Below are 24,497 nucleotides of genomic sequence, written 5' to 3' on the forward strand. Positions count from 1 at the left end.
ATAAATTTTAGGATAAAGAAGTGTCTCCTGTTTTTAGTTATAAATATACTTCCCTCTAGAAATCTGTTGGGTTGACTCTGTCAATGCCTTTGAGGATTTGGAATATTTGTATCAAACAGCACTGTAATATTGCCTGTTCAAGACAAAAAACATTCATTTACTTCAGCCTGTCAGTGTAGGATTTTCCCTTAAACTGTTTAGTTAACTGGTTTTCTCCTCTGGACTCATTCCAGAGCATCAATAAAATTTCTATAATACGGTAACCAATAGTCTACAGAATTTTCTGTGAGGCCATTGAAGTGTGTTATACAATTTTATCATGCCATTCTTGATATCAATTCTGTGCTTTCAATTACAGTATACTGTATATCTTAACATATAATTTACTTTCCCATATTGTCTGAAATATGCAAGTAACTTGTCACCATACCGTAAATATCTCAGTTTTGAATAGGTAGCCTCTTCTCAGTGCTTCCCATTGTGTATATATAGTTTACATTTTACCAACTTAATGCAAAAACCTATTTGATTTCCATTTGCTACTTCTACAGTGTTTGCTCATCATCCTAATATGATATTAACTGAAAACTTTAACAGTTTAACTCTGGACCTTTGATCATTCGTATAAATTAAAAAGTTCAGTTTTCCTTGTATGAATCCCTAATACTGATTGTGGTACACCACTAATTACTTCACACCAATCAGTATTCACTCCTTAGGTGCAATCTCTACTTTCCTTAACTCTATGTACAGTAAGCTAATGTACAGGTAATTTAAATCCTGTTACATCTTCTGAAATCTGGTATTATGAAAATACAGTATACAAAGCACTTCTACTTTTGCAATAAGCTGGCAAAGATCATTGTTTGACATAATTTGGTGGCAAGGGTATAATACTTATAATTATTGGGTTAATTTCTTGAGAGGTTCTTAGTACAGTATTAATAATAGTGTGTCATAAATAATACTTGAATACTACAATTCTCAAGAGTAGGTCTTGCAGAATAGATGTCTAAAGAGAAAACTGAGACAAACTCTGAAAAAATAAAAATTGACCACAGCCTGGAGGGGGAGAGTGTCACAGACCAGGGAAAGCAGGAGTCCCAGAGACATGTGCCAGCATGACAGAAATAAACACAGACCAGTCTGGCTGAGTTGTATTCAAACAGGCCAAAGATACTTTCTACCCCAGATTCATCGGCAGGATTCCTGCCTTCGCACGGATACTCTCACGCATTAAATTTATAATACTGTGACAAGATGAGAAATCAACTTTAAATAACCATTTCCTTCACTCAAAGAGTAGTGAATACCTGGAACAGACTTCCCCAATGGCACTTTTAAGATATGCTGCCAGGTGGCCAATACCAGAATTCTGGGAACTTTTAGGACACGTCTGGACAAAATATGAATCTAATTTAGCTTCTAAGAGGGCAAGATGGTACAAATGGTCTCATTTCATTTGTGTCTGTCCTTATGTCACTTAATATAAATTAGTACTGTCATTTGTTTGCTTTTTGTGTCCTAATTAAATGTAAATGTCCTGAAAATGTTTGTATAAAACCTGTGATGTCCTATTGTGCCCGTTCTGCTACTCTTTCTATTAAAGCATTTGACAGTACTAGTGTCAACTTGTCATGCCTAAAGATCTACTTTTGAATTTGAATATTTAGGTTTAAGGCATGGTTATTTAAATATCTAAGAAACAGATTAAAAACAAATGGGCCTCTTTAGTGCATGTGTTTTATCCTTGAGTAGACGGCAGTGTTTGGATTCACTTTGTTAAGTCAGCACTGACAGTACTGTTGAGTCAGAATTGTAATGTTACAGGACGTAAAAATTTTAATTTTAATGGTCACAGAGATGCTGAAATGATCTTTTAAGAGTTTTAAGGAAGAAATTTTACAAGATATTGGAAAATGTATTTTTACTCATTGTCATTTGAAAAATACTCATTATTCAACAGATAATCCAAAAATCTGCAATATACTGTATATGACTAAAATGTGTTCAGTTAATGAGACAAGTACAAAATAAAATAGCAATGATCAGGTTTTCTCATTAAATGTGTGCAGAGGCTCTTTAAGAGCTAAACAATTCACAACAAAGAAATTGAAGACTTCGAATGAGACTTCACCCTTGCAGAATAGGTGACTGTGGTGAAGTACCCCAAACTGAGACAAAACTTTTGTAGAATAAAAACAGACATTTTCTGATTTCCCACACTCTCACACATTAAAATACACCTGAAGAAGGCTCCACGGCTGAAATGTTGTGTTTTCTTTCCTCTCTTTTCAGCCTGGAATAAACCTATTACTTGTTCCTTTGCAGCCTATGCATGCTGACGCAGCTACCCACCTGAACTACTTCAACCTACATCTGCTGCAACCCACCATGACTTCCTCCAAATCTTTTTCTAGATCTTTTCATCATTCCTTCTCTTCCTCCCTGGGTCACTTGCCCCCCTCTCTTACTAAACCAGCATTCTGTCTCTTTGCAGCTATCTGTTCCAAGACCAGGCTTTCTAACCACCTTCTATTCCTTTACAGATGTCGTCGACATAATATCATTTATTCCTAAAGGATTTTGTCTGAAATTTTGCACTTTTTCTTTTGACTCTGATACCACCCAGAGTAATAAACAGATTATCCTTTCCGACAACAACATCAAAGAGGCTAAAGAATTTCTACGGCTGACAGCTCCACGTCATCTTCCCTTTATAACTGACCTCATTAGATCTCTCAATCCAAACTCTACCAGTTTCTCACTACAGAGAAGGATAAAAAAACATCTTCTACAGAAGAAAGCCATCAGCACCCGTAACAACTTCACCAATCCTAACCTTGTTGTGACTATACCATCTGACCTTTCGCTTTCACAGGATGAGCAATCCCTCCTCAGCAAAGGCCTGCTCACACATGAAGAAGGCTCCAATGCCGAAATGTTGTGTTTTGTTTCTTCTCTTTTCAGCATGGAATAATCCTATTACTTGTTCCTTTGCACATTAAAATATGCGTAGGGAGCACAAAGATACAGCTTAAACTGCAGTCTAGCACATAGCAATCTTTCACAAAATAAGGGATCTACTATAAATCACCATGTCTTTCAGTATAGACTACTGTTCATATTGTGAAATTTGTTTTATTTTCCACTTAAATTAAGGCATTTTCCCACATATAAAACTGTCTGTCCTGTAGACTGTATGCAATTTGTATATGTCCCTTTTATCTAATTCATGCTGTTAAATGCACTGTCCTGCAACATTTCCTGTTAATGCTTTGGCAATACTTATTGTATGTCACCTTGTTATGTAATTATAGCTGCTTCTGAATTTTACTGTTGAAGTTTTAAGGCATGATTTTTTTATTTTCAAATTGACAGATTATGAACAAATGGGCCTACTTCATGCATCACCGTGTAGAGTTTGCATTCACTTTGCTAAGTCTGCACCTACAGCACGGCAGAGTGAGGTTTAAAGGTGTGATTATTTGAATTTTAAAGGTCACACAATAAAGGCAAAATGGATTTTCAAGGATTCTGAGAAAGATAGGCAAAAAGATCCCAGAAAACATATTTACTCTCATTGTCAAGTTATATATATATATTAACAGCATGATCATAACGAATAATACCAGACCCACAAATATGTATTGAACCAGAGAGGAGTAATAATCCAGACACACTTGGATAAACAAATATATATTACAATAACAAGACACAAACTAAACTACACAACACAAAACATACAACTCACAGGTTACGCTAGGTACAGTATTTACAGACAAGGCATTTCAGAGGCCTAACATTCTGGTCACCCAAAAACCCCAGGCTGCTACTAAGCATTAGCTAATTAATGTATTGAATACACAAATTAGCTGGATAACTTTAATTAAAATGCTGAAAAAGTACCTGACTGGAAAAACTTATTTTGCAATATTATTTTCCGTAAATAGCTTGGAAAATACATTTAATCAATAAAATGTGAATGAATGTGAATGAATTAGGACATTTGTAATAGAAAGCTAAAGGTGATAAAAACACAACAGGATGTGAAGAATTAATGACAATCTATTGAATAGCTGATAATAAACTGCTTAGCCGGATGTGTACTGTAGTAAGTACTGTACAACCTACACCATTCTAATCAAGGCAATCAATACTCACCCCATACTTTCTACCCCAGTTTAATCGGCAGGATTCCTGCCTTCGCACGGATACTCTCACGCATTAAATTTATAATACTGTGACAAGATGAGAAATCAACTTTAAATAACCATTTCCTTCACTCAAAGAGTAGTGAATACCTGGAACAGACTTCCCCAATGGCACTTTTAAGATATGCTGCCAGGTGGCCAATACCAGAATTCTGGGAACTTTTAGGACACGTCTGGACAAAATATGAATCTAATTTAGCTTCTAAGAGGGCAAGATGGTACAAATGGTCTCATTTCATTTGTGTCTGTCCTTATGTCACTTAATATAAATTAGTACTGTCATTTGTTTGCTTTTTGTGTCCTAATTAAATGTAAATGTCCTGAAAATGTTTGTATAAAACCTGTGATGTCCTATTGTGCCCGTTCTGCTACTCTTTCTATTAAAGCATTTGACAGTACTAGTGTCAACTTGTCATGCCTAAAGATCTACTTTTGAATTTGAATATTTAGGTTTAAGGCATGGTTATTTAAATATCTAAGAAACAGATTAAAAACAAATGGGCCTCTTTAGTGCATGTGTTTTATCCTTGAGTAGACGGCAGTGTTTGGATTCACTTTGTTAAGTCAGCACTGACAGTACTGTTGAGTCAGAATTGTAATGTTACAGGACGTAAAAATTTTAATTTTAATGGTCACAGAGATGCTGAAATGATCTTTTAAGAGTTTTAAGGAAGAAATTTTACAAGATATTGGAAAATGTATTTTTACTCATTGTCATTTGAAAAATACTCATTATTCAACAGATAATCCAAAAATCTGCAATATACTGTATATGACTAAAATGTGTTCAGTTAATGAGACAAGTACAAAATAAAATAGCAATGATCAGGTTTTCTCATTAAATGTGTGCAGAGGCTCTTTAAGAGCTAAACAATTCACAACAAAGAAATTGAAGACTTCGAATGAGACTTCACCCTTGCAGAATAGGTGACTGTGGTGAAGTACCCCAAACTGAGACAAAACTTTTGTAGAATAAAAACAGACATTTTCTGATTTCCCACACTCTCACACATTAAAATACACCTGAAGAAGGCTCCACGGCTGAAATGTTGTGTTTTCTTTCCTCTCTTTTCAGCCTGGAATAAACCTATTACTTGTTCCTTTGCAGCCTATGCATGCTGACGCAGCTACCCACCTGAACTACTTCAACCTACATCTGCTGCAACCCACCATGACTTCCTCCAAATCTTTTTCTAGATCTTTTCATCATTCCTTCTCTTCCTCCCTGGGTCACTTGCCCCCCTCTCTTACTAAACCAGCATTCTGTCTCTTTGCAGCTATCTGTTCCAAGACCAGGCTTTCTAACCACCTTCTATTCCTTTACAGATGTCGTCGACATAATATCATTTATTCCTAAAGGATTTTGTCTGAAATTTTGCACTTTTTCTTTTGACTCTGATACCACCCAGAGTAATAAACAGATTATCCTTTCCGACAACAACATCAAAGAGGCTAAAGAATTTCTACGGCTGACAGCTCCACGTCATCTTCCCTTTATAACTGACCTCATTAGATCTCTCAATCCAAACTCTACCAGTTTCTCACTACAGAGAAGGATAAAAAAACATCTTCTACAGAAGAAAGCCATCAGCACCCGTAACAACTTCACCAATCCTAACCTTGTTGTGACTATACCATCTGACCTTTCGCTTTCACAGGATGAGCAATCCCTCCTCAGCAAAGGCCTGCTCACACATGAAGAAGGTTCCAATGCCGAAATGTTGTGTTTTGTTTCTTCTCTTTTCAGCATGGAATAATCCTATTACTTGTTCCTTTGCACATTAAAATATGCGTAGGGAGCACAAAGATACAGCTTAAACTGCAGTCTAGCACATAGCAATCTTTCACAAAATAAGGGATCTACTATAAATCACCATGTCTTTCAGTATAGACTACTGTTCATATTGTGAAATTTGTTTTATTTTCCACTTAAATTAAGGCATTTTCCCACATATAAAACTGTCTGTCCTGTAGACTGTATGCAATTTGTATATGTCCCTTTTATCTAATTCATGCTGTTAAATGCACTGTCCTGCAACATTTCCTGTTAATGCTTTGGCAATACTTATTGTATGTCACCTTGTTATGTAATTATAGCTGCTTCTGAATTTTACTGTTGAAGTTTTAAGGCATGATTTTTTTATTTTCAAATTGACAGATTATGAACAAATGGGCCTACTTCATGCATCACCGTGTAGAGTTTGCATTCACTTTGCTAAGTCTGCACCTACAGCACGGCAGAGTGAGGTTTAAAGGTGTGATTATTTGAATTTTAAAGGTCACACAATAAAGGCAAAATGGATTTTCAAGGATTCTGAGAAAGATAGGCAAAAAGATCCCAGAAAACATATTTACTCTCATTGTCAAGTTATATATATATATTAACAGCATGATCATAACGAATAATACCAGACCCACAAATATGTATTGAACCAGAGAGGAGTAATAATCCAGACACACTTGGATAAACAAATATATATTACAATAACAAGACACAAACTAAACTACACAACACAAAACATACAACTCACAGGTTACGCTAGGTACAGTATTTACAGACAAGGCATTTCAGAGGCCTAACATTCTGGTCACCCAAAAACCCCAGGCTGCTACTAAGCATTAGCTAATTAATGTATTGAATACACAAATTAGCTGGATAACTTTAATTAAAATGCTGAAAAAGTACCTGACTGGAAAAACTTATTTTGCAATATTATTTTCCGTAAATAGCTTGGAAAATACATTTAATCAATAAAATGTGAATGAATGTGAATGAATTAGGACATTTGTAATAGAAAGCTAAAGGTGATAAAAACACAACAGGATGTGAAGAATTAATGACAATCTATTGAATAGCTGATAATAAACTGCTTAGCCGGATGTGTACTGTAGTAAGTACTGTACAACCTACACCATTCTAATCAAGGCAATCAATACTCAGCCCAAAGGGAGGAGATAGTAGATGGGGACACGGGGTACATATAGCAAAGGGGTATATAAAAGAACCAGTTATGTAAAGGGCCTTCTAAAAAAGAAGGTTTTGAGTTTAAATTTGAAAGAGGTAAGAGAAGGTGCTTTGGGGCATAATGGGAAGAGGCTCTGTCATCCAGAGTGTAGACAGGCTTAGGGGACAGAATAAGAACAGAATTAGAAGAGTGAAGGTTGCAAGGTGGGGAGTAGGATGACAATAACTCAGACAGGTACTGAGGTGCCAAGCCATGCAGAGCCTTATAAGTGAGCATTACAATTTTGAAGTCAACAGGAAGGCAGTGCAAGGACTCCAGGACAGGAGTAATGTGATCAGTTGCACTAGAACTGTTCAGGATTCTGGCTGCCAAGTTTTGGACATAGTGGAGTTAGTTCAATGAGGATTTAGAAACCCCAGTGAGTAGCACATTACAGTAGTCAATTAGAGAGAACACACATGTGTTGACCAGCTTTCCAGCAACAGTTAGTGATAACATAGGACATAGAGTTGAAAGAATGATGTTTTGACAATACGTGGGTCAAATGTCAAGCCTGAATCAAATATCATCCCCTAGTTTTTCAATTTTGACTGAAGCTTAAGTATAGTACCATCCACATACAGGGATACTGCATTGGCTTTACAAAGTTGATGGGGGAGCAATAAGCATGACTTCAGTCTTGTCACAGTTAAGGAAGTCTGAGGTCATCAATGTTTTTGTCAGAGATGTGATTAGAGAGAACAGAGACAGCCACATCACTATCAAGTTTAATATGGATGTAGATTTGAGTATCATCAGCATAGAAATGATAGTTTAGACCATACAATAGAGCCCTGAAGAATACCAGACAATTTCAGAGATAAATTTACCAAGAGAGACGAAGTGACAACAATCAGTGAGGTAAGATTTGAACCATTTAAGAGCAGTGTCAGAAATTCTAAACACAGTCTGAAGACGATAAAGCAAAATATCATGGTTAATAGTGTCAAAAGCAGCACTGAGATCAAGAACAATAAAGAGAACAAAAATCAGAAGTCAATAGAAGATCATTAGTGACTTTAACAAGGGCAGTTACAGCAGTCACTGAAGTTGTTGGAAATCAGATTGGAGGGGTTTGAAGAGGTTTACAGGTAATAAATAATGTATTTAAATTCAAATGTTTCATAATGAAGGTTTATGTGTATTTTACACAGTTACACACTGCTTTTCATAATATTTATTTATACGCACATCTGTTGTGTTAATTTGTTTGAACGACTGTGAACTCCCTTTGCCCATTAGTTGAGAGGCTGTATGATGATAATGTAATAAATACCGAGGTTTATGTTGTGGTGATTGAATGATGCCTTCCAATTTGTGTTATACTGTATGTATCAGGTGCTCCCAAACATGCAAAAGCTTCTACTTTACATTAGCCTCCAGTGAGGAGTTTGACTATAGTGGTAATATGTGTTTAAAACACTCAATATTACAAATTTGTCACTATACTTTAGTGAGAACTGTTGCTACTCATCAATAGAAGGTGCTGCAGTGACATCAGCACTGCCTTAGCCTTGTGACATCATAAGTCAGAGTATCCTCAATGTCAGCCTGTTCTACAATTGTAAATTTCATTGCATTGTAAATGGACTGTTCTTTGTAGGTTTGATTGCATGAGGTTTTTTCACATGTAACAACAGAAAATGTCATTTGTTGTTTCATGGATTTATGGAATTCTTTATTCTGTCTTTCAAAGTAGAAATAGTAAGAATAATGTATAAGGTGTTAAAACAATATAATTACAGACTGTTTTCCGATAATTTCCTGATTCAGTTGTGTTTGACTGAAAATACTTCAGAACTTGAATAAATGAATAAAATGGAAATAACAGTATACATATGTATACATTGCCTTCAAAAATTACTCAGATCATTGTGACTATAGTGTCCAGTTTTATGAAATTACAAAAGGTTGTACAGTATATGCATTATTTTTAAATTAATATTAATTCAAAACGTCAACGTTCAGACTAAAGATTTTTAAGTGTTAGTTAACTTACAGTAAATGTTACATAAAACTGAAATATGCTGAAATAACCACCATTAGCAGCAGTAACAGCCACAGGTAAGTACCAGCTTTACAGTATATACAGGTCTGATGCAATTTCTGTCCACTCCTCTTGGCAGATTTACTCAGGATCTCTCAATTTGCTTGGTGATGTCTTGTGGATAGTAGTTTTCAGTTTTTCTGTTGATCAGAAGCAGAACTGTAACATAATGCTACCACCACCATGCTTGACAGTAGGGATGGTGTTGAAAGAGCAATGCACTGCTGGATTTACATCAGATGTAACACTTTTTAAACCAAAAAGTTTCAATTTTTTCTTATCTGACCACAAAATGTTTTGCCACGTTTGCAGTACTGCTTAGCTGCTTTTGTAACCCACATGCAGTTGGGCATGTTGCTTGACTGCAGATGGAAACAGAGATGTGTCTCTTTAAAAGAAATGTAGCTCCCGTAATTAGTTAGCTGCTCTGCTTTTTATCAGCTATACAGTTTGTGACTGCTGTAAAGAATATCACTGGAGTATATAAGTAGGAGAGCAAATGTGCCAAAATATAATGAGCCAGGTTGTTGGTAGGTGGCAGCAAGGTCTATTCTTACATCGAATAGCGATACTCCCAGCTTTCCTAAAAATTGCCTGCATCTGTTTGCCTAAATGATATTCTCCAAATAGATTTACAATCTGGAACTGAGGAACATTACTGGAGCATGAGCCAACTGTGTTGCAGAAGACAGAAAGGAAAGGAAATTTGGTAAACTGGCTTGTCAGTGCATACTTTTTTCTAGTAAAACTAGAAACTATTGTTAACTCTTTGTATATCCTTTTCATGTCTTCATCTTAAATGTTCTTGGAGTAAGCATTTAGTTCAAGTTTATATGTGAGCAATTTTATTCATTCCATACATTTGTAGGGGTTTTGTGAATTTACTAGGACAATTTGTTAATTGTAGCAGCAATCACGAGGTGGTTCGTTATGGCTATTAGAAAATCAGTCGATCAATAATGAACACACACAGATTCAATAAACGAGATACATTTATTAATACATAAAATGTGCATAAAACATGTTACAGCCTGCCTGGATCAGGTAGCTACTCAATAGTAAATAAACTCATGTGAATTGAATTGATATCAACTTGTGTTGAGGAAATAATTGAATTCTCGAGATGCAATGTAGTACATTGGGTTTACTTATCCAGATATGGATTCGTATTTCCCGGCACGGGCACCAAGACCAGCTAGCAGCTGTGTCCAATTGCTGCGGCGTTCAATAGGCATTGTCCCGGCGTCCTCTGGCTCCTTGCAAACCAGTCGGGTTGCAGCTCGGAGTCAGACGAATTAGGTGGAGAGATTTCTGCTGTGGCAACATGCCCGACAGTGTCTCTCTCAGGGACCTACTAGTAGTCCAGCTGACTAGTAAAAAGTCCCTATGCACAGAGGGTGACCGTGGGTCCAAGCAAGTCACTCTTTAGGGGGAAGAAATTCGGTTTGCTTCTGGTGTAGCACTGTTGCTGAAAATAAACTTATTCAGGTTGTCGACAACAGTCCAAACCTATACTCCGGTGATCAAGCGAAGCGTCCACGTTGGCGTTGGCTAGCAAGTTACGTACGGGCATTCCCCGGACCGACGCTTTGCTGAAACAAGGTTCCAGTCCCTATACAGACAACACCGGCTGTCACATGATTGTCTCTCTGGGTGTGAAAAGTGGCCGGAGAAGCAAAGTTTCTGAGCTGTGCAATGTCTTTTAAACCAGGACCAAGACAGGTCATGATTGGTCGAAAGTTTAGCGGGCATTTCAGACCCAAGTTACCACAACCTGCAAGTTCCTGATTGGTTGGTCAAGGTGAGAGATGAGTCACAATGACCTCTGACATCTAGGACTGCAATCCAGATGTTCTCAAGAATCTCACAGACAGATAGATGCCAGTAATGACCATTGATCATGATAACCAAGCATGGCCCCACTTGGGATCTGCTCCTTACCTAAGAGAAAACACCCTAAATCAGAACCGCATGAATAGCTTCTCTGGCTGCACCACAGAGATGAGAAAGAGAGATGGGGCCTCATTTAGGAAAGCACAGCAACACTTAATTCTGTCTTATTAATAAGCATTGCCGATACACATTCATACACTATTCATTATCTATTTCTTCCACTTAATGATTTACTTCCACTTAATGATTTATTTCACCAGACTCAAAGAGATGTTAAGGCTCTTTGAAATGTTTTTTTGCCATTCTACTAATCTGTGACTTTATTCAGGTGATTTGAATGTTCTTTGGTCTTAATAGTTGATTATTTTCTTGAAATGTACTACCTGACCAATGGATCTCACAGAAACAGCAGAAACGGGTGTCTTTATTCTGACATTTAGAAAATCACTATTACTGCACACACATAGAGGCCACTCAATGTATTGTCACTGGTTAAGGAAATTTTGTACACCTAAATTAATTGTTTCCACAGCAAAGAGTGAAATATTCAGGGCATAATGACATTTCTATTTTTGTTTCAGATGAATTATCTACAGTGCTTTCTTCTTTTTTTTTTTTGCTTTAATGTGAGGAGTAGGTTTTGCATATGTAACCCATATGCCCCTGCGTATAATAAGGATCTCAGTTGGCTGGGCTGAGGGAGTTCTCCTTTAGCTCAGCTGGCAAGTTCCCTGTTGTGTGATGCCGGAGACCAGGGTTCGTGTCCAGGCAGTGAGGGATGAACTGGCAGGGCAGGATTGGCAAGGTCAGAAACCCCAAGAACTGTTACACATATAATAAATACTCATTTATACTTAAAAGTGTCATGGCCGTAAGTTTTAAATCAACAAAATGTGAAAACTGTGTAAGGATCTGACTAACTTTTCAAAGCATCTCATTTTCATCTCCATGTGTCTGCTTTGTCAGGATATTTAATAGATAGAAATAGGACAAGTTATAAACACACAAACTGAAAAGTTTAAATGTCACAAATGTTAAATGACGCTATAATAACTGTGAGCAAGATGTAACTGCCTCTAGAAAAGCTTTTTACTATTTATACAAAGATCATTTAATGCAGTTTGTTGTTTGTGTCTTTTTATTTAGGATTTCCTCTACCTAATGAATCATCACTGAGAGTATACCAGGAGAAGCTGACACTCCATGAGATGTTTTAGTAGTTTAATGTTTTCCAAGATGTTTCCAAACAAGCTTGGGTCTAAAACCTTCCTGGCTGAGAAATAACATCCTGGTCACAAATCAGTAGAATAGACATTAAGCAGCAGAGGGACTTAAAGCACAGGTTTAGGCCACTGAATTGCCAGGAGATTAATGGATCTCAAAGAAGGTGACATTGAAGTTCCCATAAACAAATACATAGGTCAGTGATGGTAGATGCAAGCGGTCAGGAAATTCCACCTTCACATTTTCAGGGCATTCCACTTCAAACATACTGCTCTTCACTCTTACAGTTAACTGCAGAGGAGGAAAAAGGAGAGATCAATCAGTTGGTTCCGCATTTGTGAGGAATATGTGTGGTCTGTTTGTAAATTAAAGAAAGCGTTATAGTGTTAAAGAACTATTGATTGTAACAATTGATTGAATGTAACTCCATTCAAACTGCATTCAGAAACAGCAGTTAACAGAATTTCCAAACTTTAGTTATAGTAAACATGGCTCTATTCAGTGTTTAAAATAATGGATGTGGTTTTATAGTAGATTAGGTGCTTGTTGCTGGAAGTGTTGAACACAGAACTACTAACACTGCCTATTGAATTATCTTTGCTCTCATGATCAAATGTTATGCTACATGGTAAAGTTAAATACTTTGAGTATATTTACTGAGTATTTAGGTACAGTGAGATTTGACTTAAGCTGATTTGCTTAAATCTATATCCCTAGAGACTAGGCCCCCAAAAAACTCAATTTGGAGAAAATACTGTACTTGGGTTGTCAAGAAGTCCAAAGTACCAAAGAAAGCGAGGAAGAACCAAGCAAATACAAAAGAGCAATAATTTTCAGTAATTCTAATTTAAACATGAATATTTGTTATTACTGTGAGAGGTATATTGCAGAAAAACAAAAGAAAAAACATTTTCCTTCCTTTTCACAACAGCTTGCAGGTCAAGCACTTCATCAGCCCACATAAGATACACAAAACAAAACAAAAAAAACTTTAAAATGAAACGTTTAGTCCTCCAAAGAACTCTTCCAAAAACAAATCAAACATTTGTGAGTTCCAACACGATAAAGACATGTACCTGCAAGATTACATACAGCACATAACCACTCCTCACTCTATGTCATCACAGCAAGGGTCTGATGAGACTAACCACCTGGGTAAAAACATCACCCATTAAAGCTCTCACATCCTTTCTCTCACCTGTAGTCAACTCAGGACTGAATCCTGCTCGCTCCCCCTCAGGGAAGTGTTCAGCACGGTCTTAAACCACACCACACCTGTGGCTCACTCCTACTCAATCCCTTCAGCTATGGTTGCAAGGGCTCCACCTTCACACTGCACACACCACGCATAACACCACATCATGTGTTATAACTTGTAACTTATAACATAGCATGTGTGAGTTAAAATGCTCACACATTATAAAAGCAAATCGCTATAAAAGCAAACATCAGATACTATTTAAATAATATTTACAGTTGCTCAACTACTTATACTAATAAGCCCCCATAATAGCAATTTAAGGAAGTTATTTATCAAAGCTGATACCCTGGCTTCTTAGAAGAAACAGCTGAGAAAAAGCTTGGAGTCACTAAGCTACTGACTACCTAACAGACTGGCTAGATGGGCTGAACAACCATCACTTTTAGTAAACTTTCTTATATACTTGTTGTAGGGGTTGCCATGATGGCCTGTGCTCACAGTGATATAAAAGCGGGCATGTCTAGGATAGGCGAGAGAGGTGGGTAACACCTCAAACAGGCTTCACTGACCTGCAAAGAGTGAGATAAAGAGAGAGGTAGCAAACAAAAGACAAAAACTGAAACAGGGACTTGAAAGAGACACTGATGATACAGAGAACTTGATTTATCTCTGGCTCTTACCTCAGTGTCAGTTCCCTTTTTGAAGGGGAAAACTGGAATAACGCCTTCTGCTTGCCAGCTCCCTTTTGACATTGAGTTGCAGACAATTACACCTCCATCAGGGTTGTCTTGGAAACGGGGGTTGAAGTGAAATGCCAGGTTCTGCGAATCACTCCCCAGGTTAATACTGAATCTGAGGATAACATTAGTGTGGGTAAATCCCTATTTATGGGGCAATATGTTTCTCTCTATTGACAATTCCAAAGACACATCTTCCCTTTCCCTCATATTTCACTGTAGTTCTTCCTCTGATCTCCCAAGCAATGATGATCTCACACGAGAGATTTGCAGGCTAAATCTCAACACTTAACTATGATTATTTATGGTAATCCAGTGAAGGAATGGTAACATAATCATAAAGCAGAGCAAAAGGAGAGCAGAGCAAAAGGAGGTGATTCAAAATGCAATGTAAATGTGAAATAACCATGTAAAATTCTCTGGATATACAATTATATAAGAAGGTGATTTACAAATCTGATGTTGCCTGCTGTTAATGTTGAGATATCAAGGAGATTGTCCCTCAGACCTGGATATTAAATAAAACAAATACAAAACAGTGACATACCTGTCAGCATCTTGGGGTATATTCCCTTTGATTTTGATGATGCTGCCATCTTTCAGGACTGCATTCGTCAGTGTTAGTTCCTGTCACCATAACACAGACAGGTGTACATTAAGGAAAGAAGACCTGAAATGATGCATCGTACTAACACACCGCCTTACCTGAAGAGTGACCTCTAAACATTGCTGGAGTGATATCCATCAGCACATCTGGAGATCCCCCATAGCTGCCAGTTCATTATGAATATCCTGTAATACTATAGAGTTGTCTGATCTATATTCTAAAAAGTCAACTGAAAATTGCATTTACATTTTGCATTCTTCAAACTGGTCATCATCTTTGAGTTTCAACCAAAACTCATGATATAATGATCAAAATGAATCAATTAAATATATGTGTAAAGGACTAAAATATCAGTGTCAAAATACAGGTTATTAAATATCAGGCATGTGCTTGGATTGATAAGTGAGTAACAGAAAACGAATGGGGGTATAAATAAGGTTTGAATGGTCACTCACATAGGGTGGTGGGGTGTAATCAGTGGAGTACCACATGGATAAAATTAGGAGAATTACAATATTGCTACCAATCACAAGTAATAAAACCTTCAATTTAATGTCTCGTACAAAGAATGGTCTGTCTTACAGTGCTGTCACCATGCTGGGGAATTAATTTGAAAAAGCTGTCCCAGTGCCATCTACTGTGGTAACTGTTTAAAATGTTATGCTGGATTTAATAGGTATTACTCATGTGACAGTACAGAAGTGGTTGCAAGAAAATAGGTTTGGGGTTTCATCTTAAAATTTCCAAATGTGCCTTTCTATTGGTGAATTGTGCGCCAGAAGGGAACTGACCCAAGCCAGTTAGAAAATGTTAGTCTAAGAGAGAAAAACAGACATGAACCTGAAGACTCTAATTAGAACAGGCAATGTGAACTGATAGTGTAGAACTGTTAATAGGAACAGACCCATTGAATGTGCTGGAGAAGCACTGCCAGCAATACAAACTCAAGTCCACTCCATGACACTTGAGCCCTGTCATTTATGTTTAAGCTATGGAAACTACTCTGAGACTGCTCCTTTACAACCAGTGCTCACCCATTTCTCACAGAGTGAACCTATATCTGCACAGATACTGTATATGGTTGGCTGCATGACAATCCTAATGCTCTCTCTTGGAACCTATATCTGAGGCTGTGGATTTTGGAAATAGCATTAGCATTGCCGTACAGACAACCAGCCCCTGTAGAATACATCAAAATTGTAGGGCTGGAGCACCGTGAACCAAAACCCCATTCAGGCATTTATTTGCCTTTTCCAAGTGCTTCCAGGTGAATGGGGCATGAACTGTGACCAAGATAAATTTCCTTTCCAGAGAATAATACTGCAAAGCCCACTTTATAATAATAATGATAATAATGAATAAAAATTGCTTATACTTATAAGGTGCTTTTCTGGACACTCAAAACTCTTTAGAGAAAATGGGGACTCTCCTCCACCACCATCAATGTGGAGCACCCACCTAGATGATGTGACGGCAGCCATAGTGTGCCAGAACACACACCACACAACAGTTACCAGTAGGGAGGAGAACAGAGTGATGAAGACAATTCATAGATGGGGATTATTAGGAGACCATGATTGGCCAAGGCCAATGGGAAATTTAGCCAGGACGCTGGGGTCACAACCCCTACTCTTTTCAAGAAATGCCGTGGGATTTTTAATGACCACAGAGAGTCAGGACCTCAGTTTTACTTTTTATTTTATAGTGTCCCTGTCACTACACTGAGGCATCAGCACCCACGCAGAATGAGCACCCCCTGCTGGCCCCACCCACACCTCTTCCAGCAGCAACATTAGTTATTTCCCAAGAGACCTCCCATCCAGGTACTGACCAGTCTCACACCTGCTTAAATTCAGTGGGTTCCCAGATGTAAGACGCATTTATAGCCAAGCACATTACTACTCCAGGAGTAACTATATTATAAATTAGCTCCTTTCCTATTTCTGGCTACTTCTGTTTAACTAACAATTATTATTATGATGTCATAAATGTTACAAATGTTACAGTAGGGAAAAGTTTATTTCATATTCAGCCAATATTCAATCATACATTTGGACATTTTCATACTTTCAGCATGATATTGAAAAGTAACAGTTTATTACTTTTTTTTTAATTGTAATGGAAAAAAGACATCTAACATTAACTTTCATAACTTTCATACATTTCAGCCCATGTAGTGGCTGAAGCTGCTGCTGCTACATGGAGTTGTTGTAAAGAAACCCAATCAATCATTGCTATGCTCAAAAAAGTGATTACAAGGCGAATACTTCAATATTTGAAATTCCATCACAAAGCATTTTACATCAAGAGATACTGTAGAAGAAGAGTAATTTGTAAACAAGTGAAACAGAAGAAAAAATTAGCTGGTCTTACCGCCATGTTGTGGTAGCAGATTAAGGTGGGAACTGAGCAGAAAATCTTCTGCTAGAAAAAGGAAGGAATAAGTGATTGTTGAAACAGATACATTATCCATTAGAAGATCGAGCTGTCAGCACTCATTAGAGGGTTTTTTGCAAAAAAAATGCAAATTACTAATAGGATGGTAGATTTTAAGTCCTAGCCACATTTTGTAACAGGTGTGATAGTAGCAGACTTCAAACCTACAGGAATTAAGAAAAGACTATGTTTTTCTGTTTAAATATCCCTTGCCATCTCTTTCAGCAGGAGGTCCTCCTTTAAGGTGAACACATGATACTTCTACAACTAGTTTTCCCATAGACCTGGGAGACAATACTATTTCCATGTTTCCATAGATCAATTATCCCATCCTCTTGCGGTGATGGAAAGGTAAACTTCTTATTGTCATTCACAAAGAGATACATTCGTTTCTCATTCGTGGACATTTTTAAGGTGATAAATATAACTGAAATGTGTCAAACAATGACTTAATGTGCTCACTTATTAACTAGGAAAATCTCACAGCTTCTCCCAAAAATATATAGAATATAAATATAAGAAAAATGTATAGGATTTTCAAACGTATAAAAGATTCTCCTGTTCAAATATTTTTCCCAAAATCATCATCTTGATTTGAAGGCTGTGATTTTATCTGCTTGTTCAGCATAGTGAATATGGTCCACAAATAAGCAAATTTCAGAAGTTTATACCAATACTATACAATGTTAATTCAACATTCATGTAATCCACAGACAAGGGCATATTTGATTACTTTCTTGAATGAAACTTTATCAAACACATGCCTGGAATAATAGTGTTACAAATCAGGTGTGTGATAAAATTATTAAATTAGTATAAATATCAGCTCTTGATTACAACTTGATATACAAGCAAATTATAAATATTAATAATTTCACCATGTTTAGGGATTACCAAGCATTACACAACATACTTGTTCTATATCCTGTGGCAAGCTGTAATAAGAGAGTGATTAGCCAATACTAAGACTGAGCAAAATAATATTTATTATGAGAAATAACACAGCTATACAACACAAACGTTCTACTACTATTTTACTACTATATACACATATTTGCAAGTCAGTGACTATCAGAGCCCTACCTTCTTCAGACATACAAAGTGCAGAATCGTTAATGAATAAGAACCAATTTACTTTTTCTGCAGAAAGACACTTAATAGGAGAAACGTTTTCATTTTCTGGATTCAACAATAAGGGTAATTTCCAGATTAATCAGACAGCAAGCTCTCCTATATATTGAAGCTGAATATCTGGTATTATCACAGCATTCAGATTACCTGAAGAGAATCCCGTTTCTGGTAGCTCTCATACTTTTAATGAAGAGGAGGATGATGACTGTCCTTCCTGTCTGTCCTGATCTCAATTTCTTTTCTCAGCATATCTGTTCCTGTTTTTATGCTATGGTCCACACCTATGAAATCTAGTTTAATGATGATCGCTTGGAGTGGCTCAGTCACTATTGAATATAGCTGTTCACTGTAGCGAGATTTTGTTTTTCAATGAAATAATTGTTTCAGTGGACCATTAGCAAATATAATTTATCTTGGATATAGCTGGTTGTATCAACAAAATATACCAAAATAATGAGACTATTGTCAAGCATGTTTGCAATGTACAGAAATTTGAAAATGTACTGCAAATGCAATGAAGTTTTATCTATATATTGTCATTTCAAATCATAGAGTATACTCATTTAATCAATCTCATTTAGTCATTTCTTACATGGTCAAACTGAAACCCAGTAGGACACCAGGCAGGAAGTCTAACAACCAAGTCCCCCAATGAAAAGGCAGCAGTCACCTCAGGGATCAGGCCCCCACACGAGTCAATTGCAATTGAAAGGTTACATGCTATAATCTCTAACATTAATGCTCTTATCTTATTAAAAGGATTACTCACAGTTCTGAGCTCCTGACAGCTTCTTCCAAGTGTTGTTCCAGGTCTCTCAGGTGGTTATGCAGGTACTTCTGTTTCTACATTATTTATACAGTGTTAGCACACTGGATGAAACCACTGTTTCTACCTTTTTTGGTAAATTCTGTGGTTATTGGCTGAAATTTGTGTTTCCAGCCCCACCTGAATTCTTCCTGCCACACCCTCTTTTTTGGCTGCTTAATTTATACTGTAAAGCAGCTATGTTTAATTTATTATTTAATTACCAGTGCCAGCAGAAAAAAATAAGTGTCTCCAGTCCTCCAGATTAGGACTATATGATCTGTTTCATTTGAAATTTCGTGGCACTGAAGATGTGAAACTTTGCACTTTCTGCATTTTGCACTTCACTTACACTGTTTACTTTGATTTGAACTTCTGTCTTTGACAGACAGGATAGCTTGATTAAAAAAATTAGTTTGGGATTTTAATTTCCTGCTCTTACTTACAGTACATAAAGCAAGTATATCATCTGCTAGCAGCAATTTTTACTAGGATCTGCTAGGGCTGCAAAGGAACAAGTAATAGGTTTATTCCAGGCTAAAAAGAGAAGAAAGAAAACACAATGTTTCCACTGTGGAGCCTTCTTCGGGTGAAGAAGAAGAGGGCTCCACAGCCGAAACATTGTTTTCTTTCTTCTCATTTCAGTATGGAATAAACCTATTACTTGTTCTTTAATCAAATAATTGTTGGATTTGTATTAAGAGTGCCGTAAGGTTTAGAACTGTTATTGTTAAACCACAAGTATAGACCAGTTATGAAATTTAGAATTAAATTGTATTACCCTTTGGTTAAACTCCTGAGCTTTCAGTTATAATTAAGGAAAATAATCTAGTTTGGTGAAATGGTAGAACCTCTATGAGTCCCATTGATCATTTTTATTTGCAGACAAATTAGAAATAAATACGCACAAGCCATTAGAAGCTCCAAAGTGAGCTGTTACAAACATCAATTCTCTGACCTTTTACGCAATCCTAAGATTTTCCACTCATTTACTGTTTGACTCATTACTATGGTGACAGATAATGAACAAATGGTTAAGTAATTCAATGAGTATTTCAGTAATGACAGTTTTGGGTTTGATAAGTTTATATTTAAAAGTAATGCTCTTTCTGATTCATTTGTGTTTGAGTTTGATGAAGTCACGATCCATAGACCCTTCAGTTATATGGAACAGACTGATGAGTTGTCTGAGCTCTGCAAAACGCACTATAGTCATAGCTAAAGATAATGTTTTCTGCTCTGTGCTGGAAAAAAATCTGATTGCTGGAATCCTCTGGTATCTATAAGTAAAGATAAAGAATCATTAGCAGCTTTTGTGGGTTTTGCTCATGGAAGAAAGCATTATAAGGTTTCTATAAAATAGTTACAATTCATAATGCCTTGGCAATGGAAAAACATGTTGGCAGTCTTATGTAGGCAGGCAAAGAAAGTGATATACAGCTTACAAAATTTTCTTCGCTAAAGATCATCATAGCAGGTTTCAGCATCATAAGAAATGACCTTACATTGACCCCTTTTGTACAGCTGCTTCATTTATATGCTGAGGATGTTCCCAAACTTAAAACACTGCTACAAAGAGAATTCAAGCAAATATTTATTTTTTTAAGGACCATTAAAGATAATGTTTAAGTTGCTGAATATTTTGGGGATTCAGTAAGATCCCTCTCATTCACGCTAATAAACTGTTTATCAGATTGAAGGCTGCGCTGCTGCAAAATTGTCGATGGACGATGATGTCAGTGATGTTAATGTCTGATGTATAAGGAAGGGTCAAACATGAAGAATCTGGATACTCTGTGTATAAAGTATATACTCTTTAATTTTATTGCACACAATTTAATGCAAAAAATCTGTCTATCCAGAACTTCTTATCCCTCATACTTTTTAACGAATCCAGCCAGTCTAAAAACTCAATGTCTACAGCCCTTCAGAACCACAAGGTAGTGCCTAAGGGCAACATACCAGAGATATGTAACTTCGAACTACAGTACGCTGACAGGAGTTTTGTATGAAATAGCACTGCTTGTTTTGACTTTGACACAAAAGAACATAGCTTTGAAAATCTGAAACATTTTAATGACATTCATCTGGGTCTAACAATTCTTGAGTGAGCAAATCAGTTAAATTGAGAATCAATGGGCCTGAGAATCTATAGAAAGTGAGTAACTGATTAAGGTGAATTGATGAGGTAAGCAATTTATTTTGTTCACCGAGGTGGATATATATATATAAAAAATTACTCAACAAAGCTTTTCAATTACATCATGACTAGTCTTGGGTTAAGGTCTGAGTCAGATAAAGAGAGCATCTGACACAAATTTACAAGTTTGCAATTGTTAGTGACAAGGCTGAAGACCAGCTTGAATGTACTCAGTGACATGTACAAAAGTCTCCAGACTAGAAAACATTGTGTAATTTTTAATAGCATAAGAGAATGAACATTTGTACACTATCATGACAGAATAGTGTAGGGTTATAAGAATCCTTCTCACTGCACCTGTGTTGTCTTGCACAGAAAGTTCATTCATGCTGAATGTTCATTCTCCAACCTCAGAAAAGCTAGAGAACATGAGGGAAACAACACATGATTTCACAGATGATTTCATCCAGAAAGCAAAAGTGAGACATAATGTATTTAAGATGAGATGTTTGTGATGACCATTCAGTGATTTAAATGCTCTATGAACGTTTGGATAATGTTAAGGTATTTCATAGAAACACAATGCAGTTTAGTAGTTTTGACTTCTTCTAGCAAAACACGCCTAAAATATTGCTAACAAATGTATTTTGTAACATTGCTTTTGAATCAGTATGGTAAATTACTACTCCCTAAACATACCCTTCACCTGTTAACTTCTACTAGCAAAAACATGCCTAAAATAGTGCTAACAAAATATATTTTTGTAACATTGTTTTTGTTATTAGGTTTGACATACAGTAGCAGTTCAGCATATGGCCGCTCACAGCTGTATTAAACTAATTTATATCCTCTCCACCATTACATTTATTCAATCTCTTTTTGAAGTCCCAGCAGGGAGCAGTCCATCTTGCAATGGGGATGATAAATCATAATTCATCTGCTATGGATCTGCATTTATTTTGACTTGACTCTCTGAGATCATGGAAAAAACTGCTAACCAATGCTATGCTGGTTACCAATGCTATGCTAGCTTTTTAAACATAACATCACTTTATTAGCCCTATACAATTTCTTGAATTAGGAATTAATCTTTTTCCATACCCCAGCCTGCGCTCCATGAAACACAGACAGGAAGAGAAGCTTGGGGTCAGAGCACAGGGTCAGCCATTGTATAGTACCCCTGCAGCAGTTGGGGTTAAGGCTTGCTCAGCAGCCTAACAGAGCAGGATTCCTTTGCCAGCCACAGGATTTGAACTGGCAACCTTCCAGCAACAGGCTCAGCTGTACAGGTTTCTCATTCTGGACACAGATTTGTCACAGCAGCTTTAAAAGCATTCAATGATATGGCTTTTGAAAAAATCACAGTTGTATCACTGTCCTTATAGATCAAGTACACAAACACTCGCACCAGGGTCAATTCTCCTAGAAGCCAATTAACATACCACTGATGAGCAAACTGTGGGAGGTACCCAGAGCACCCTGAGGAAACACACACAAACATGGGGGGAGCATACAAAGTGAAAATGAAACCTAATATTACTATTTTTATAATAGAGCTATACGTTAATAAATATTCAAAGTCATGGAAAGTCTTTGGTTAGGTATTTTGCACCGCAGCCACCAAATCCCTCTGAAATAACCCAATTTTCCATCCCTCATGCTAGCAAGGGTCAGGAACATGGAGCTTCGCTCATATTTTATAGATGAGCCTTAAAGTAAAGCATAACACTTACATCATAAAAAAGAATATGCATAATAATCGGATTTCATTTGTTGGTTGTTGTTAAATAAGTTAGACTTATTAGTACACAAATGGATGTGCTCTACACTAGAATTTTGTAGTTGGCTTCATCACTGCTTTGAGTGGACATTGTAAGTGTTAACAGTCTATGAATAATCATTTGTTTAACTATCATTTTGTTAAAAGAGATTCAAATCACACCATGGAAATCAGTTTCTCTTACATGTTTCTAGAACCTTTGCTTTTCCCACACGTTCTTCTTTTGTAATAGTGTTTTTACCTCAGTATTCAGCCTGAATGAGCTATTTAGTATAGTAGCCATTTCATTGTCCCATTTCATTAACCTTGACATACACTGTTGTATTCTTTATCATGCTTTTGCTGTTATAAGCCTGAAAAAAATGTTTATTTTACTACCATTGCAATCTTCCTTTCCTTACTGGTGTTTCAATTCTGTTTTACACATGCCTGTAATTCATTGTATGTTTATGTAAGCGTTTTAGCAGTGTTTGTATAATATTTTATACCAATACAGCCATTTTTAAATTGGATTTTTATGAACAAATGAGACCAAGATAAACATTTAGCAAAGTGGTGGAAAAGTAATGGAGCTGAAGATGCTCCAAACAACACCTGTCATCTGTGAATCTTCGTAATTCTCGTCCAGACTGCACCTGACCAACCATTTTACTTTGGAGGAGTACACATTGTTATGACCTGGAGGAAACCCACATAAACCTGGGAAGAACATGCAAGCTCCACACACATAGACCTATGCCACCACGTTGCCATATCGTGATGCTGCTTTGTATTTAATGCATGCTGTTCAAAGCACTGTCCTGTCCTGCTGCACTTGTGCTAGTGCTCTGGCAATACGTTTGTTACCTTGTCATGCAATTACAGCTACTTTTTGCTGTAAATTTTAATATTGAGGTTTCGAGGCATGATTGTTTGAATTTCAAAGTGACAGAACAAATGGGCCTCTGTCTTGCATCGCTGTATAGAATGTAGCCTTTGCATTCACCTTGCTAAGTCAGCACCTACAACACTGCTAAGTGAGGCTTCAGGGTGGGAATATTTGAATTCTAAAGGTCACACAGATAAAGATCAAATAGTGTTTCAAGGATTCTGGGGATGATGGGTTAGGAGATCTCAAAACACATTTTAAATTTGTATAATTGACACATAATTCAAAAGTCTCTAATATGTACAACAGCAAATCCTATATCCTCTGCATATTGCTTATCAATTCACTGTTGCTCCATACTCTGAAATACAGAATTAAACAAATATTTTACAAATACAAAGAACTTGTG

At 36.7% G+C, this 24,497-nt stretch overlaps 1 protein-coding gene across 2 annotated transcripts; it reads right to left on the reverse strand.

The window, feature by feature from the left end:
• Positions 1–12,363: 12,363 nt before the first annotated feature.
• On the reverse strand, positions 12,364–19,330 carry LOC138241196 (galectin-1-like). Of its 2 annotated transcripts, none has more exons than XM_069194239.1 (5): positions 19,265–19,330; positions 17,302–17,352; positions 14,869–14,948; positions 14,265–14,436; positions 12,364–12,674 (listed from the first exon to the last, which is right to left on the reverse strand). In XM_069194239.1, the coding sequence occupies exons 2-5, from the start codon at positions 17,305–17,307 to the stop codon at positions 12,528–12,530; spliced, it is 405 nt and encodes a 134-aa protein (XP_069050340.1). In that variant the 5' UTR covers positions 17,308–17,352; positions 19,265–19,330; the 3' UTR covers positions 12,364–12,527. The 2 variants fall into 2 exon arrangements, with proteins under 2 accessions (XP_069050340.1, XP_069050341.1); XM_069194240.1 differs by having other exon boundaries at positions 17,302–17,349; positions 19,265–19,323.
• Positions 19,331–24,497: the final 5,167 nt, after the last annotated feature.

The sequence above is a fragment of the Lepisosteus oculatus genome, chromosome 9, assembly GCF_040954835.1.
Source record: "Lepisosteus oculatus isolate fLepOcu1 chromosome 9, fLepOcu1.hap2, whole genome shotgun sequence".
Taxonomy (NCBI): Eukaryota; Metazoa; Chordata; class Actinopteri; order Semionotiformes; family Lepisosteidae; genus Lepisosteus; species Lepisosteus oculatus.

Bases quoted from the DNA above. Each gene is read 5' to 3' on its own strand.
- LOC138241196 (XM_069194239.1), bottom strand. The intron at 14,437-14,868 runs GTATGTCACTGT...TGTTATCCTCAG, and splicing joins ATACCCCAAGATGCTGACAG to ATTCAGTATTAACCTGGGGA. The intron at 12,675-14,264 runs GTAAGAGCCAGA...CCTCCTCTGCAG, and splicing joins AAAAGGGAACTGACACTGAG to TTAACTGTAAGAGTGAAGAG.